The sequence below is a fragment of the Geotrypetes seraphini genome, chromosome 1 (assembly GCF_902459505.1).
Source record: "Geotrypetes seraphini chromosome 1, aGeoSer1.1, whole genome shotgun sequence".
NCBI classification, from domain to species: Eukaryota; Metazoa; Chordata; class Amphibia; order Gymnophiona; family Dermophiidae; genus Geotrypetes; species Geotrypetes seraphini.
Window position 1 is genome coordinate 494091552 of NC_047084.1, and position 17228 is coordinate 494108779.

The following is a 17228-nucleotide window of genomic DNA, read 5'->3' on the forward strand; positions in this document are numbered from 1 at the left end:
ACTTTCTGCTCAAGCACAATCAAATTAATGGGATAAACTTCAATTCTCAGAGTTTTTTCAACTTTAGGTTTCTCTGGACAACCCTAATGATATTTTAGTCAAATATTTGATCTTGTTGAACCATCTTTGTAAACCATTTTGAAGGTGGTATATTAAACACTAATTAATAACACTGATGCTGTGATAACAGCATGCACTTACCTCAGTTTAAGATGTGCTCAGGCATCCTGCGGTAAGTTCCAAATTTGCACATGCTACCTGCATTTCTTTGGGGGGGGGATGGAGAGTAGGCATTCCTGCGCTAATCCTGCAGATTATACTTTTTAAAATATGGGTGCTTAAGTTAGTCCTACAACTAGGCATCTCAGTGCCTTTTTTTCTTCCCTGACTTGGCACACTTTTTAGACCTAATCTTTAGGCACCTAGTGAAAATTTAGGTTATCAGCCCTGGTCAGTTTTTAGAGGAACAAAGTTAAATGTCTAACTTCTTTGCAAACTGAACTATTAGGGTCCCACTGAAACCATTTAGATGGATACATACTGTATGTGCTTTATATAAAGATTTTGTGTACCGGAAAGTTTTAATTAGCAAATTAAAATGACTCAAGTTTGTCTGAGAAATACAATTTGGCCCCATATAAAATATAAATTTGATCCTAAATAGAAACTAATCCACTCCTATATTTCATATAGTTGGAGAGCTACAGAAAATTCACTGAAAATATTTTTCAGGTATCAAGTCCTGGATAAAACTAGATTCTGTGTCAGTTGTGTTACCGATTACTGGATAGACATAGGAATCATCCAAGGACATTGCTATACACAAGCTTTTACGATTGCTAAGGTCCTTCCTTCAGAGGATGAACATGAAGATGTACACAAACAGTCAAGTGACAAGAAAGAACTGCATATTTGTAAGAACTTAAGCTAACTTCTGGCAGTCTAGAACCACAATTTTGATTTTGTATTTGCATATTGTAATCATATTTAATCATTTATAACACATTCTTCAGTCTATCTAATGACCAGTATAAAAAAGATTAAAATATACCATTCATTGCACTTTTCTGTCCTCAGGAAGACCCAGTTGAATCACGATGAGCACATTTTTTTAAAAAATTCATTTTTTATTTCATCAGAGACACAATTTATTTTCTTTCCCATTTGTCAGAGTCAATTTTTCTTAGTGCTAAATAACATGATGTACAATATTATGCATTTCAAACCATTAATGTATACAGCGCTATACAAGACAGTTCAGCTTCCATGATTACACTTTTACCTGTTTAAAACAGCTTAGGATTGTAGTTTGGGCACTGGTACAAGGAGAAGGAAAAAGGGATGGGATTTGATATACCATCCTTCTGTGGTTACAATCAAAGTGGTTTACCATATGACATATAGATACTTTCTCTGTCCTAGTGGGCTCACAATCTAAACTTTGTACCTGGCGCACTGGCAGGTTACAGTGGTGTGCCAAAGTTTGGAACCACTTGTGAATTTTGCATGCTTTCAACTTTCTGACCTTTTAATTTCTTTGTTGACCCAAGAGATTTATCTGTTCACCACATTATATGGGACACATTTGTCTATTAGAATCAACTTTTTAAGATCACTTGTTTCTAATTTTACAATTTTGTTGATATTGGAATATAGCTATTAAACCTTTTATAGATCATGCTTCAAAACTGGATCAAGACTGTCCAATCAGCCTGTGTTATTTCTGACCAAGCAGGAGCCAATCACAGTTCAGATGTCTAGGTAACAGGGAAGCTATACAAAGCACAGACCTTTTGGGTATCATACATTTTCCGTATCAACCATGAACAAGACTTAGAACTTGACATTGGAAGAGCGTGTTCATGTCATAGTGATGAGAGCAAGGAAGGATTTTGATGCTGTCGAATCACCAGCAAAGTCGGCTGCAGTCACAATGCGGCAGTAAAGATTGTACAAAAGAAGAAAGTGATGAGTTTAGTAGTAGACAAGCCTTGGTCTGGTCATCCATGTACATCAACATAACACCAAGACCATGCACTTCGATGCATTTAATTGATCAATTGCAAGTTGACCTCACCTCAGCAACTGTGTGAGTGGTCAAATGAGTGTGTCATGTCAGTGTCAGCTCATCAACAGTTTGTCGGCGATGCCTGCAGTTTGGTCTGTGGGGCTGCAAAGCATGCAACAAGCCACTGATGACTGACGTCCAAGTGGCATAAACGGATCGAGTAGGTATAGAAGCATTCAAGCTGGTAATGTAAAATGTGGGAAATGGTACTTTTCAAGTTTCAAGTTTATTATTTATCAAGGCAGTTTACAATACATTTTTAAAAAGTATATATGTTAAAACAGGGGAAAAAGACATCAAAACAAGGAATATAAAAAACAATAGCAGGATACAAAAGGGAGGGGAGGAATACAATTTCCAAAATAATTGAAGGCCACGAATTTGGGGAAGGAATAAAACAAATGTTGATTGCTGATGAAAGCACCTTCTGCCTGTTTGATAACCAGGCCCACACCTATGTGAGGAGGATCAAGCCTGAGTACCTCAACTTCACTGTGCAGCATCCTTTGAAGGTCATGGTCTGGGGCTGCATGGCTACCACTTGTGTTGGACATCTGCACATCATCAATGGAATGGTCAGTGGGACCAAGTACATCACAATACTGCAAAAGTGCATGGTACCATCAGCTCAGCAGCTGTTTCCAGGCCAGTTCCTGTTCTAAGATGATAATGCACCTTGTCATCACTCCAAACAGGTGATCAACCGGAAGTATCAGAACAACATTGAGTCAATTGACTGGCCTGCCCAATCTCCAGAACTGAATCTAATTGAGAACTTATGGCACAAGGTGGCCTGGGAGATATCCAACATCAAAACGTGAGTTGAATGAGTTACTCATTGCAGCCTCGAACCAGGTTGTCACCCATGATCATGTCATCAAACTCACTCAATGCCAACATGATACAGAGAGGTGATCAAGAAGAGGGTGATCTACCAAATACTGAGTCATTGCTGACACACAAAATGGCCTTTTCAAGGCCACCTACATGTATATGTAGACACTCATATATATACTTTATGGCCAGCAAAGTTCATTACCTGATTTACGCTGAAAAATGATTACATGGCAATTTTAACAAATTCAGAAATTTAAGACCAAGCTAGAATAAAAAGTTGATTATAATAGCCAAATATAAAAACAAAATAAAAAGTCAAAGTTGAAAGAACACAAAATTCACAAGTGGTTCCAGACTTTTGCACACCACTGTAAGTGCCTTGACCAGAGTCACAAAGAGGTGCAGATGCCCTGTAAGCAGTAGATAGGGGTACTAGAAGTGAGGTCTTCAGGCTCATACCTCTTTGTTTTAACACTTACATTGTGTGAACTGGGCTGGCATAAGGCAGGGGAAATTTCCACTTTAGCACTTTGCACTGCTTTTACTGTATATTCAAGCTTCCAAAGGGTGAATGAGCTTTTCAAAACTGATTCATGGAAGCACAGCTCACATTGGCCAGATGTACTATAGTTTTTCCTATTCTGTGACTGGGGTTGGGGAAGGGAGAAGCATAGTGCATAAACATGCAAGATCTTTGAAATAAACCTGTGAAATCAGAATGAGGAAAATGTGGCATATGACAATATCCTACAAATTAATTCAATTTCCTTTAAAAAAAAAAAAATACACTTCCTACTCATGAGGAAAAGATGGGTAATAATAATAATCATGATTTTGCTGATCCCTAATTAACTACATTTGACTCTTTGGCATTATTTTTTTCCTAAGTTTTGAGTGGTCATATTCATGTCACTATGAATGGTAGCAACTGTTAGAAATTGAAATGACACCCATTGTTGTCACAAAGACATACTAAATTAAAAATAAAGATTGAATTTAAAAAATTCAAACATTTTTCAAAAGAAATCCTTAACATGATTTTGACATGTTACCCTGGAAAGACATTCCCCAATATAAAATTCTAAAGTTATTAAATTTGACATAACACATCCTCCCCCCCCCAAAAAAAAAAAAGAATCAATTAAAAGAATTAAAAAACTCATTCTGTTTTAAATGAGAACAGTCTACAGTGCTAAGAACCACAATGCTCTACACTACCTAAGGCAACTGTGGTTAAAAACATATGCTATATGATTTCCAATAGTTATCAAATACAATTAAAATAAAAACATTAGAAAACCACAAGGCTGCCGCACTGGTTTTACACACATTTCTATAAAATATTTTTCTTAAATATTCTTAATTTCAAAAGCAGTCAAAACAAACAAACAAATTCTCTCAAAGCCAAAATCTGCAAAGGGGAATTTATAAAAACAATTGTTTTATATGGTTCTTTATTTACCTTTAGAAAAAAAAAAAGAGAACAAGTAAAACTGTGAGACAGCTCTCAGAACATTGGACTAAGTAATCCTTCCACCTCTGAGGTCCTACAAATAGGAATATCAGAAGAAAACATCTTTATCACAGTAGGAAAAGTTGAGAAAAACATTTTTTTGTGGACTGTGATGACAACAGAGGTGATTAACAAAGCAGCTGGCTCCAGGGAGTCTCTCATCCCTCTGAACCTGATGTAGTCTTTCACACCAGGTTGAACTCCCTCAAGTTTAACTGTAAGATGGTGTCCTTGACAGCGGCAAAGACAAAGCGTATGTTTTCCGTGTCTGTGGCGCAAGTGAAGTGCGAGTAGATGACTTTCTCTTTGTCCGGATTCTGATCTTGGTACAGCTTGAGAATGAATTCCCTGGCAGCTTTTCCATCTTGTTTAGGACCTAATTAGAATCACAAAGGATAGTTTAAAAGCTTTGGAAAAAAAAAAAACAACCTGACTCCTCCACCCCAAACAATGCACATAAGAAATTGTAGCTTATGGTTGAATTGAACAGAAGGTAAGGAACCAACACTAAGAAATTCGAACATGTTACTCCCCTTTAAAAAAAAGCTCATTGGCTACCAATCCCACATAGAATAACTTACAAAATCGAGTTATTTAAAATATTAACTTGCACGTCTCTTGATACTGTTGCTTATTGGTTCGGTCTTACTTCTAAGTATACAAAACAGATTTTACTATAGTATATTATATTTCTCATAAGTTTTAGCCTTGCTTTGGTACAAAGAAAAGCTTATAAGGTTGTATCAATGTCTATAAATGTTCTCTGTGCATCCCTCTCTCTCTCCCCCCCCCCCTTTACCGCCATAACATCTGAATAGCTGGAGCTACCGCAACCAAATTTGGTGTGGGTATGTTGGAGAGGGAACATTACACTGTTCTTTTTTTTTTTTTATAATTTTTATTCATTTTCAAATTTTACATGAAGTGTACAAAATATTGAAATACAATTAATGAATACACAATATCACTTTTATATCTAATACATAATATTCTAAACATATTTTTATCCCCTCTCCCTCCCCCCACCCTTCTAGTATTTTCCAATCATTCATTACATATTGTATATCATATTATAGCATATGGTGTAAAAATTATTTTCATTACCCTCCCCTTCATGTGTGTCAGAAAGAAGATATTGAAAAGAAGAAAAGAAGAAGAGAAATCCTATTATTTATTCATTACAATATTTTGTCAATGGCCCCCATATTTTTATAAATTCAGTATATGTCCCTCTTTGTATTGCTATTGCTCTTTCCATTTTGAATATATGACATATTGTATTCCACCAAAATGTATAATTTAGGTTACTATAATTCTTCCAATTGTTGGTTAATTGCTGAATGGCAACCCCTGTCATGACTAATAAAAGCTTGTTATTTTCTGGTGAAATTTGACTTTTTTTTCTCATCATCATTCCAAATAACACTGTATCATATGATATTGCTACATGATTTTCCATCAATTTATTAATTTGTGGCCAAATTGTATTCCAAAAACTTTTAATGTAGGGCTCAAGTAGGTGTAATTCTTTACTACCAATTAAATTTCTGTTTCTTGAACCATTCGAAAATCCATTCAGCAGATACATCAGCTGTTCCTTCAATATCCAAGGTTTCAATAGATTCAAGCAAACCAGCCATTTCAGTCATTAAAAATACGCATACAAAAAGGAATCAGGACCAGTTGACTCCTTAAACTTTTCACTGCCAAATACATCTCCCAAGGTCGGTTTAAAGCAGTCTTAACTTTTACTTCACTCAACCTCACAAAGTCTTAAATATTCACAGAGACGTACCCTATAACTATCACAATCATCAATATCTCTTGTCTTCCTCCACTTCCTTTCTGCTTGTCGCAATTTCTGTTGCACTTGTAACACAGTTTCTGTCTGCCATGGAGAGACTCGGTAGTCTTCCTTACATACCACTTCCTTCATCAGAGCAACTACATTAGAGAATGACACGGGGAAAAAATCTGTCCCCGTCACCGGCCCACCATCCTCTGCACCGCCCCGTCACCGCCATTCCATTCACCGCCCCGTCACCGTCACTGCCATCCCTTTCACCGCCCCGTCACCGCCACTGCCATCCCATTCACCACCCCGTCACCGTCCCCGCAGCATCCATATAAGCCTTAGTACTCTAATATTTAGCGTATTCCATTCTTATAAATCAAAGTTCCTGCTGCTGAACTAGAGAAAGAGATGTTCAGCTGGCAGGGCTTTGTTTATAAATTTTTATTAACACAACTAATATACCACCATAATGTTTCCGACAGAGGACAAGTATGCAATAAATGCATTTTGCTGTTTCAATGCCAGTGCTCAGCAGAACAACAGACAGCAATATGGACATTCACCTTATGTAGTACTTTTTTAATATATAAAAATAGGCAAAATTAGTTGCTGTTTTATCATTATATTTTCTTGCCATTATAGTATTCTTCATTGATCATTTTTCTTTTTAAATTCAAAACAAATTCAACCTATCTTGTGTCCCAGCATGAATTCATGTTTCACTCAATTGGCTGTTTCAAGGGAATTAACCCTCCAACTTCCATTTGCAAAAATACCCAATGTTGTTTCTTCTATGAGCAATATTTAAATTATGAGGAACAACATTGGGTATTTTTGCTGAATTGTGTGACACCATTTGGGCTGAACATGAAGATTGAAAATGCCTGGTTAGCCCTGGACAGATGATTTAAACAGCCAGGAGCCTGTCCTGGCCATTTAAATCATTTTGAATATCTAGTCCAATGATAACAGAATTAGGGTGATTATAGAAACATAGAACTTTGTTGATCACTAAAAACAGTGGAGACTAAGGGTCTATCAAGCTCAGCATCCTGTCTTTGACACTGGCCAGTCTTGGTCTTTGGAACTGCCCATTGTGTCAGAAGCAATAGGGATTAAGTGACTTGCCCAGGGTCACAAGGAATGTAGTGTAGCTCTAACCACTGGATTTAGAAGTTGGCTTCTTTTGGGATCTTTAACTCATCATCGCTAGGACTCGAATCTGAGTCCGTGGCACCTAACATAGAATGGAATTAGTATGGCAAAGTAATGAAGAATGGTCCAGCAGCCCCCACCCTCCCTCCACCTCACCTTATATTCGTTCCGAGTTTGCCGGCTTCCTTTTTTCCGAGCCGCACGTGTTCAAAAATCCGTGCACGCGCGGCTGCGCGAGTCAATCAAACTTCTCCTCTCCTGCAACTTCCTGTTTCCGGTTGCGTCAGAGGAGAAGATTGATTGATTCGCGCAGCCACGCGTGCACGGATTTTTGAACATGTGCGGCTCGGAAAAAAGGAAGCTGGAAAACTCAAAATTTAGGGTGAGGTGGAGGGAGGGAGCTGGCTAAATGCTACGGGCGGGCGGGCGGTGGCTGCGGGGACCGCGCAATCCTTGATACCTCACTGCGGAGACAAGACCATTCACCGCCCCGCGGGCGGTGAATGGCCTTGTCCCCGTCGCCGCAGCGACTACTAGTTTTCTTCCCCGTTTTCGGCGGGTGACCCGCGGCTAAAATGCGGTGGCCGCGGGTAAACCGCCACCGTGTCATTCTCTAAACTACATCTAACACCATAGTCAAAGATGCATACCATACTGCTACATCCTCAGACAGGGAACAACTTTCATCACATACCAAATGAGCTGCCCACTTATCCCATAGATCAGAAACATTAAAACATGGTCACAGCTTCAACCATTTGAAAACTTCCTCACACCTATACCTTTTACCCTAACTCCAAACAATTTCAGCTTATGATCAGACCAGAGCACATGGTCCAAAATACATGGAGGCTCTCAGAAACCTATGGTACTTTGTGTGTCTAAGTGCTTTGAAAACGAGTCCCTAAAGACTCACACAGAGAGGCACTGCCTCCACACCCTGCCTAAAATTAACTGCTTTAAGTGACTGAAACAAAAACTGGAAGGGGAAAGCCAACAGTCGACCGAGAGAGAGAGAGTCGATGGTTCGGGAACCGGTATACCTGGAGGATACCATACAGGAAGATAGAGGGGAAGACTCACCGGATCACAGGCAAGACAGATCGAAAGGGACACAAGAGGGAAGGAAATGCAAGAAAGGAACAGGCCGCAAACTCAAGTGTATGTACACGAACGCAAGAAGCCTAAGGAATAAGATGGATGAAAAGGTAACGTGGATATCATCAGAAACATGGTGGACTGAGGAAAACGTCTGGGACATTGTGCTACCAGGATACAAACTATACTGCAGAGACAGAGTGGCTCAAAAAGGTGGGGGCATTGCCATATACGTCAAAGAGGAAATTGAATCTACTGGAGAGAAGACGCCACAGCAGACGGATCAGTTAGAGTCTCTATGGGTCAAAATTCCAGGAACAAATGGACTGGAAATGAAGATCGGCATTTACTACCGACCCCCAGGGCAGTTCGAAGAAATTGATGGAGAAATGATGGACGAGATTAAACGCAACTGCAAGGGAGGCAATGCAGTTATCATGGGTGACTTCAACTATCCGGGGATAGACTGGATCCTAGGCACCTCCGGCTGCGCTAGGGAGACCAAGTTCCTGGATGCTGTAGGCGATTGCTTCCTGGAACAACCTGTCAAGGAAAATACAAGAGGAAATGCAATTCTGGACTTAATTCTAAATGGACTGCGAGGACTGGCACAAGGTGTAAAAGTAGAAGGGATGCTGGGAAACAGAGATCACAACATGATCCACTTCAACTTGGACGCAGGGGTGAAACATTGGTCCAGAACGACGGCCACGACACTGAACTTCCGAAAAGGGAATTATGAAGGGATGAGATTCATGGTGGGGAAGAAGATTAAGAAGAAGATAAGCACTGTAAAAACGCTAGAGCAAGCTTGGTCCCCCAGTCACCGAGGCGCAAAATCTATATATATTGCATATCAACAAGGGATCCAAGATGAAAAGAACAAGGAACTGGTGTGGCTCACTGTAGAGGTGAAGGAAGCGATCAGAGACAAGAAAACTTTGTTTAAGGAGTGGAAAAGGTCAAGAACGGACGAAAACCGGAATAAGCACAAACATAACACAGGTGCCATAAGGCGGTAAAAGGGGCCAAAAGAGACTATGAGGAAAAAATAGCCAAGGAGGCAAAAAACTTCAAGTTGTTCTTTTGCTATATTAAGGGGAAACGACCCGCGAAGGAAGCAGTGGGACCGTTGGATGACCATGGAATAAAGGGAGTGCTAAAGGAGGACAAAGCAATCACCGACAAACTGAACACATTTTTTGTGTCTGTATTTACCGAAGAGGATTTCCACAGCATACCGGAACCCATCAGGCTATATGCTGGAAATGAAGACGGGAAACTGACAGGGTTGACGGTCAGTCTAGAAGAGGTATGCATTCAGATTGATAGGCTTAAGAGCAATAAATCCCCGGGACTGGATTGCATCCATCTGAGGGTCATCAAGGAACTATAGCTGAACTGCTTCAACTAATAGCTAATCTGTCGATCAAATCGGGAAAGATTCCGGAAGACTGGAAGGTGGCGAATGTTACGACTATCTTCAAAAAAGGTTTGAGGAGAGATCTGGGAAAATACAGACTGGCGAGTCTGACCTCGGTACCGGGAAAGATGGTAGAGGTGCTGATAAAGGACCGCATCATTGATCACCTTGATGGACACAGTCTGATGAGGACCAGCCAGCACGGTTTCAGCAAAGGGAGATCTTGTTTGACGAACTTGCTGCACTTCTTCGAGGGAGTAAACAGGCAGATAGACAAGGGCAACCCGGTCGACATTGTATATCTGGATTTTCAGAAGGCGTTTGACAAGGTTCCACATGAACGACTACTTCGGAAAATTGTGAGCCATGGAATCAAGAGTGAAATACTCACGTGGATTAAAAACTGGCTGGAGCATAGGAAACAGAGAGTGGGGGGTAAATGGACAATACTTGGACTGAAAGAGCAACACCAGTGGGGTGCCTCAGGGCTTGGTGCTTGGACCTTTGCTCTTCAACATCTTTATAAATGATCTGGACATTGGTACGACGAGAAAGGTGATTAAATTTGCGGACGATAAGAAGTTATTCAGAGTAGTGAAGACACAGGGGGATTGTGAAGATCTGTAACGTGACATAATCAAGCTTGAGAAATGGGCATCGACATGGCAAATGAGGTTCAATGTGGATAAATGTAAAGTGATGCATATTGGTAACAAAAATCTCTTGCACAAATACAGGATGTACGGGGCGGTACTTGGAAAGACCTCCCAGGAAAGAGACTTGGGAGTTCTGATCGACAAGTCGATGAAGCCGTCCACGCAATGTGTGGCGGCGGCAAAAAAGATGAACAGAATGCTAGGCATTATTAAGAAGGGGATCATGAACAGATCGGCGAAGGTTATCATGCCGCTGTACAGGGCCATGGTGCGCCCTCACCTGGAGTACTGCATCCAGCACTGGTCACCATACATGAAGAAGGACATGGTACTACTCAAAAGGGTCCAGAGAAGAGTGCTAAAATGGTTAAGGGGCTGGAGGAGTTGCCATACATTGAGAGATTAGAGAAACTGGGCCTCTTCTCCCTTGAAAAGTGGAGACAGAGGAGACATGATCGAAATATTGAAAATACTGAAGTCTTAGCAGATAGTCTTAGCAGATAAAGACAGATTGTTCACCCTCTCCAAGGTAGAGAAAACGAAAGAGCACTCTCTAAAGTTGAAAGGGGATAGATTCCGTACAAACGTAAGGAAGTTCTTCTTCACCCAGAGAATGGTAGAAAACTGGAACGCTCTTCCAGAGTCTGTTATAGGGGAAAACACCCTACAGCAGTGGTCTCAAACTTAAACCCTTTGCAGGGCCACATTTTGGATTTGTATGTACTTGGAGGGCCACAGAAAAAATAGTTAATGTCTTATTAAAGAAATAACATTTTTGCATAAGGTAAAACTTTTTATAGTTTATAAATCTTTCCTTTTGGCTAAGTCTTAATAATAATATTGTCATTTATAGCTAAAGAGATATATGATCAAGAAACTATTTTATTTTACTTTTGTGATTATGATAAACATACTGAGGGCCTCAAAATGGTACCTGGCGGGCCTCATGTGGCCCCCGGGCCACAAGTTTGAGACCACTGCCCTACAGGGACTTCAGACAAAGTTGGACAAGTTCCTGCTAAACTGGAATGTACGCAGGTGAGGCTGGACTCATTTAGAGCACTGGCCTTTGACTTGGGGGGCTGCCACGTGAGCGGACTGCTGGGCACGATGGACCACTAATCTGACCCAGCAGTGGCAATTCTTATGTTTTTATGATCCCCTGTAGCAGATACTATATTATACAGCTTTCTCTTGTGTCTTGATTACCGTATTTTCAAGTAGATAACGCGCACCCGTGTAAAACAGGCACACGGGTATAGCGCGCGGAAAACACAAATTTATGTACAGAAATTTTTGTATACCGCACACACCCGTATACCGCGCATGCTGCCCGACTCTCCAGTCGCCCGCCCCGACTCTCCTCTGGCCACCCCGACTCTTCTTTCACCCGCCCCGACTCTCCTCTCCCCCTTGAAGTCCTGTCCCCACCCTGAAAGCCTGATGCCTCCCCCCCGACGTCCGATTCATCCCCCCCCCCGCAGGACCGCTCGCACCCCCACCCCGAAGGACCGCTCGCACGCACCCCCACCCTGAAGGACCGCTTGCACCCCCACAGCCTCCCGACCCCCCCCATCATGTAGAAGCTCCTACCGGTGTTCTGCTGCTTCCCCTCTTGCCCCGCCGACTCCCCGACACGATCGGGGCAAGAGGGAGCTCAAGCCCTCTTGCTCCAGCCAACTGCGGCACCCCCGACACGATTGGGGCAAGAGGGAGCTCAAGCCCTCTTGCCCCCCCGACTCCCCGACACGATCGGGGCAAAAGGGAGCCCAAGCCCTCTTGCCCCGCCGACTCCCCAACTCCCCGACAATATCGGGCCAGGAGGGAGCCCAAGTCCTCCTGGCCCTGGCGACCCCCCCCCCTAGTTGTTCGGGCCAGGAGGGAGCCCAAATCCTCCTGGCCACGGCGACCCCCTACCCCCACCCCGCACTACATTACGGGCAGGAGGGATCCCAGGCCCTCCTGCCTTCGACGCAAACCCCCCTCCCCCAACGACTGCCCCCCCAAGAACCTCCGACCGCCCCCCCCAGCCGACCCGCGACCCCCCTGGCCGACCCCCCTCCCCGTACCTTTCTGTAGTTGGTCGGACAGACGGGAGCCAAACCCGCCTGTCCGTTAGGCAGCCAACGACGGAATGAGGCCGGATTGGCCCATCCGTCCCAAAGCTCCGCCTACTGGTGGGGCCTAAGGCGCCTGGGCCAATCAGAATAGGCCCGGGAGCCTTAGGTCCCTCCTGGGGGCGGGGCCTGAGGCACATGGGCCCAACCCGACCATGTGCCTCAGGCCCCGCCCCCAGGAGGGACCTAAGGCCCCCGGGCCTATTCTGATTGGCCCAGGCGCCTTAGGCCCCACCAGTAGGTGGAGCTTTGGGACGGATGGGCCAATCCGGCCTCATTCTGTTGTTGGCTGCCTGCCGGACAGGCGGGTTTGGCTCCCGTCTATCCGGCCAACTACAGAAAGGTACGGGGAAGGGGGGTGGGGGTGTCGTGGGGGTCGGCCAGGGGGGTCGCGGGTCGGCTGGGGGGGCGGTCGGAGGTTCTTGGGGGGGGCGGTCGTTGGGGGGAGGGGGGTTTGCGTTGAGGGCAGGAGGGCCTGGGATCCCTCCTGCCCGTAATGTAGTGCGGGGTGGGGTTAGGGGGTCGCCGTGGCCAGGAGGGTTTGGGCTCTCTCCTGGCCCGAACAACTAGCGGGGGGGGTGGGGTCACCAGGGCAGGAGGACTTGGGCTCCCTCCTGGCCCGATATTGTCGGGGAGTAGGGGAATCGGTGGGGCAAGAGGGCTTGGGCTCCTTTTTGCCCCGATCGTGTCGGGGAGTCGGGGGGGCAAGAGGGCTTGAGCTCCCTTTTGCCCCGATCGTGTAGGGGGTGCCGCAGTTGGCTGGGGCAAGAGGGCTTGAGCTCCCTCTTGCCCCGATCGTGTCGGGGAGTCGGCGGTCCTTCGGGGTGGTGGTGCAGGTGCGTGCGAGCGGTCCTGCGGGGGGTGAATCGGACGTCGGGGGGGGGGGAACTATGTAAAAAAAATTTTGTACAACAGCGCAAGGGTATGCACGGTTTGTAAAAACACGTATAACACGTGCGTTATATGCGTGAAAATACGGTACATTATAAAGCTTCATCAATGCTCATCATTTCTTTGGTTACCTTGATGTTACTAAGGGCAATAAGAAAACATTTCTTATTCTCAAATTCATTTACAGAAAATGGAATATTAAAATCTCTCTCCTCCCTCACATACACACACACACACACACAATATACCAAAATCCAGTTGCAAATTATATAATGAAACTCAGTCCTAAACCAAGGTATATAGACCATGATCTTAGTCTTTCAAATGTATTGCTAACACTCATTACAGTATTCATATCAAGCCAAAGACAACTTCAGACCTATTGGAGATCTATTGGAGGTCCTATGATATTACACATAAGTGACTATACCTGAGAAAAGGTGACTAAAGTCACCAGAAACAAAAATACAAGAGTCCAAACTACGTGTGGGAAAAAAAAAAGAAGTTACAAACGTTCAAACATGCAATGTTTGCAGACAGCTTATGGACTAATGACATGAAAAACTTGCCCATTCTCAACATTTTGAATCTGCAATTTTAGTCACCTTTTCTCAGAGATGATAGATATACTGCCCTTCAATAGCAGAAGGGAGTAAGTCCACTGATGTTTAAAAGTTAGTTAAGTGCCTATCTATATTCTGCCCCCCAGAGGTATACCAACCGAGGAGATGTCTGAGGTCTGAAGGTACAATGAGATCGACCTCTATAAAGGAGAATACTGTTCAGTATGTTAAATCAAGAATAGCGATGTGTCTGTGGCGGGAGTAAAAAGCACAGTTACTTACCGTAACAGGTGTTATCCAGGGACAGCAGGCATATATTCTCACATGTGGGTGACGTCATCTACGGAGCCCCGGCGCGGACAGCTTTTCAAGCAAACTTGATTAAAGTTTCAAGTTTGCACACTGCACCACGCATGTGCGTGCCTTCTCGCCCACTAGAGGGCGCATCCCACCTCGTGGTCCTCAGTTCCATAACTAGCAAGGAAGCCATCCCCGGGGAGGCGGGCGGGTTGTGAGAATATATGCCTGCTGTCCCTGGATAACACCTGTTACGGTAAGTAACTGTGCTTTATCCCAGGACAAGCAGGCATGATATTCTCACATGTGGGTGACCTCCAAGCTAACCAAAAAAGGGCAGGTGGGAGGATGGCAATTTAGGAAAACAGATTTTGCAATACTGACTGGCCAAACCGGCCGTCACTTCTGGATAAAGTGTCCAGACAGTAATGAGAGGTGAATGTATGAACCGAAGACCAAGTGGCAGCCTTACATATGTCCTCCATCGGAGTGGATCGGAGGAAAGCTATCGAAGCTGCCATCGCTCGGACCTTGTGCCCCGTGACTCGACCCGGGGGAGGAAGGCCAGCCTGAGCGTAGCAAAAGGAAATGCAAGCGGCCAACCAGTTTGACAGAGTGCGCTTGGAAACTGGATGCCCTAATCGATTGGGATCGAAGGACAAAAACAATTGAGGAACCTTCCGATGAGGCCTGGTGCGTTGAAGATAGAATGCCAACGCCCTCTTACAGTCAAGCGTGTGAAGCGCCGTCTCGCCCGGGTGGGAGTGGGGCTTCGGGAAGAACACAGGAAGGACAATGGACTGATTGAGGTGGAAGTCAGAAACAACTTTAGGTAAAAACTTAGGATGGGTGCGGAGAACCACCTTGTCGTGATGGAAGACAGTGAAAGGGGGGTCCGCAACCAAGGCTTGCAACTCCCCGATCCGCCTGGCGGAGGTGAGGGCAATTAGAAACACCGCCTTCCAAGTCAGAAATTTCAAGAGGGACTTGTTGAGTGGCTCAAACGGGGGTTTCATCAGTTGAGCCAGAACCACATTCAAATTCCACACGACAGACGGAGGTTTAAGAGGGGGACAAACCCTGAGTAACCCTTTCATGAAGCGTGTCACCAAGGGATGGAGTGACAGAGGGCGTCCCTCCAGAGGTTGGTGGAAAGCAGAAATCGCACTGAGATGAACTCGCACCGAAGTGGTTTTCAAGCCGGAGCGCGACAAATGAAACAAATATTCTAAAACCGAGGATACCGGAACTGATACCGGATCCAGGTGAAAAGACGAGCACCAGGTGGAAAACCTGGTCCATTTCTGCGCATAGCAAAGCCTCGTCGAGATCTTGCGGGAGGCTTCCAACACCTCCTTCACCGATTGAGACAGGTCCGGAGGAGTCAGGGAACAAGAAACCAGGCTGTCAGGTGCAATGACTGCAGATTGGGATGTAACATGGATCCTTGACTCTGAGACAGCAGAGAAGGAGAGACGGGCAGGGGGAGAGGCTCTCTGGCACTGAGCTGGAGTAGCAGGGAGAACCAGTGCTGACGCGGCCACCGAGGTGCTATGAGAATCATCGTGGCCGTGGACGATTTTAGGTGTACCAACGTTCGCATGATCAGCGGGAATGGAGGGAATGCATACAGGAACCTCCCTTCCCAGTCGAGTAGGAAGGCATCCGCTTCCAGACGGTCCTGCGAGTACATCCGAGAACAATATAGTGGTAGTTTGTGTGTCTCCGGAGAGGCAAACAGATCCACCTGTGGCGTTCCCCAGCGTGCGAAGACCTCGCGTAGAACTGCTGAGTGTAGAGTCCACTCGTGCGGTTGCAGAAGTCGACTCAGTTTGTCTGCCAGGCAATTCCGTTCTCCTTGGATGTAGACCGCCCGGAGGAAGATGTTCCGGGAGGCCGCCCACTCCCAGAGGCGAAGAGCTTCGGAGCAGAGGGGCCATGACCCTGTTCCTCCCTGCTTGTTCACGTAATACATTGCCACCTGATTGTCCGTGCGGACGAGGACCACCTGGTCCTGCAATATGTGAACGAAGGCTCGAAGTGCTAGGAAGATGGCTCGCAGCTCTAGCACGTTGATATGACACTGACGGTCTTCTGACGACCACAGGCCCTGCGTGCGAAGACCGTCGAGATGGGCTCCCCACGCGTACTCCGAGGAGTCCGTGGTCAGGACCTTGCGAAAAGGCGGAGTGCGAAACAATAGTCCCATGGACAGATTTGAAGAGTCTGTCCACCAACGCAGCGATTTCCGCAAGGGCGGAGTTACCGAAATGAGGCGAGACACCGGGTCGCACTCCTGGCGCCACTGGGACGCGAGGGTCCACTGAGGGATCCTCAGGTGTAGCCTCGCAAACGGCGTGACATGTACCGTCGAGGCCATATGGCCCAGCAGCATCATCATGCGCTTGGCCGACACGCTCGATAGTTGGGAGACCTGGCGGCTCATCCGTATCAAGGCTTCCAACCGCTGGGTCGGCAGGTAGGAGCGTAGGCTCACCGTGTCCAGCACAGCACCTATGAATTGAAGAGACTGCGACGGTCTCAACTGAGACTTTGGAAAGTTTATCTCGAACCCGAGAGTTTGCAGGAAGGCAATAGACTGTCGGGTCGCTGAGATAACCCCCTCCCTGGTCGGGGCTTTGATGAGCCAATCGTCCAGGTAAGGGAACACATGGAGTCCACGTGACCTGAGGGCTGCCGCAACCACCACCATGCACTTCGTGAATACTCGTGGGGACGCGGCCAGGCCGAAGGGCAGTACCCTGTACTGGAGGTGGAGGTCCCCCACCTGGAATCGTAAGAATCTTCGACAGGC

The 17228-nt window shown here is 45.3% G+C and overlaps 1 protein-coding gene across 1 annotated transcript in view; it reads right to left on the minus strand.

Annotated features, from left to right (window-relative positions):
• Positions 1–1517: 1517 nt before the first annotated feature.
• LOC117351584 (guanine nucleotide-binding protein subunit alpha-14) overlaps positions 1518–17228 on the minus strand; it is a 343853-nt gene continuing 328142 nt past the window's right edge. The window contains exon 7 of the mRNA XM_033927074.1: positions 1518–4794. Within this exon, the coding sequence (XP_033782965.1) occupies positions 4604–4794 (191 nt within the window). The 3' untranslated portion in view covers positions 1518–4603. The remainder of the gene's footprint in view (positions 4795–17228) is intronic.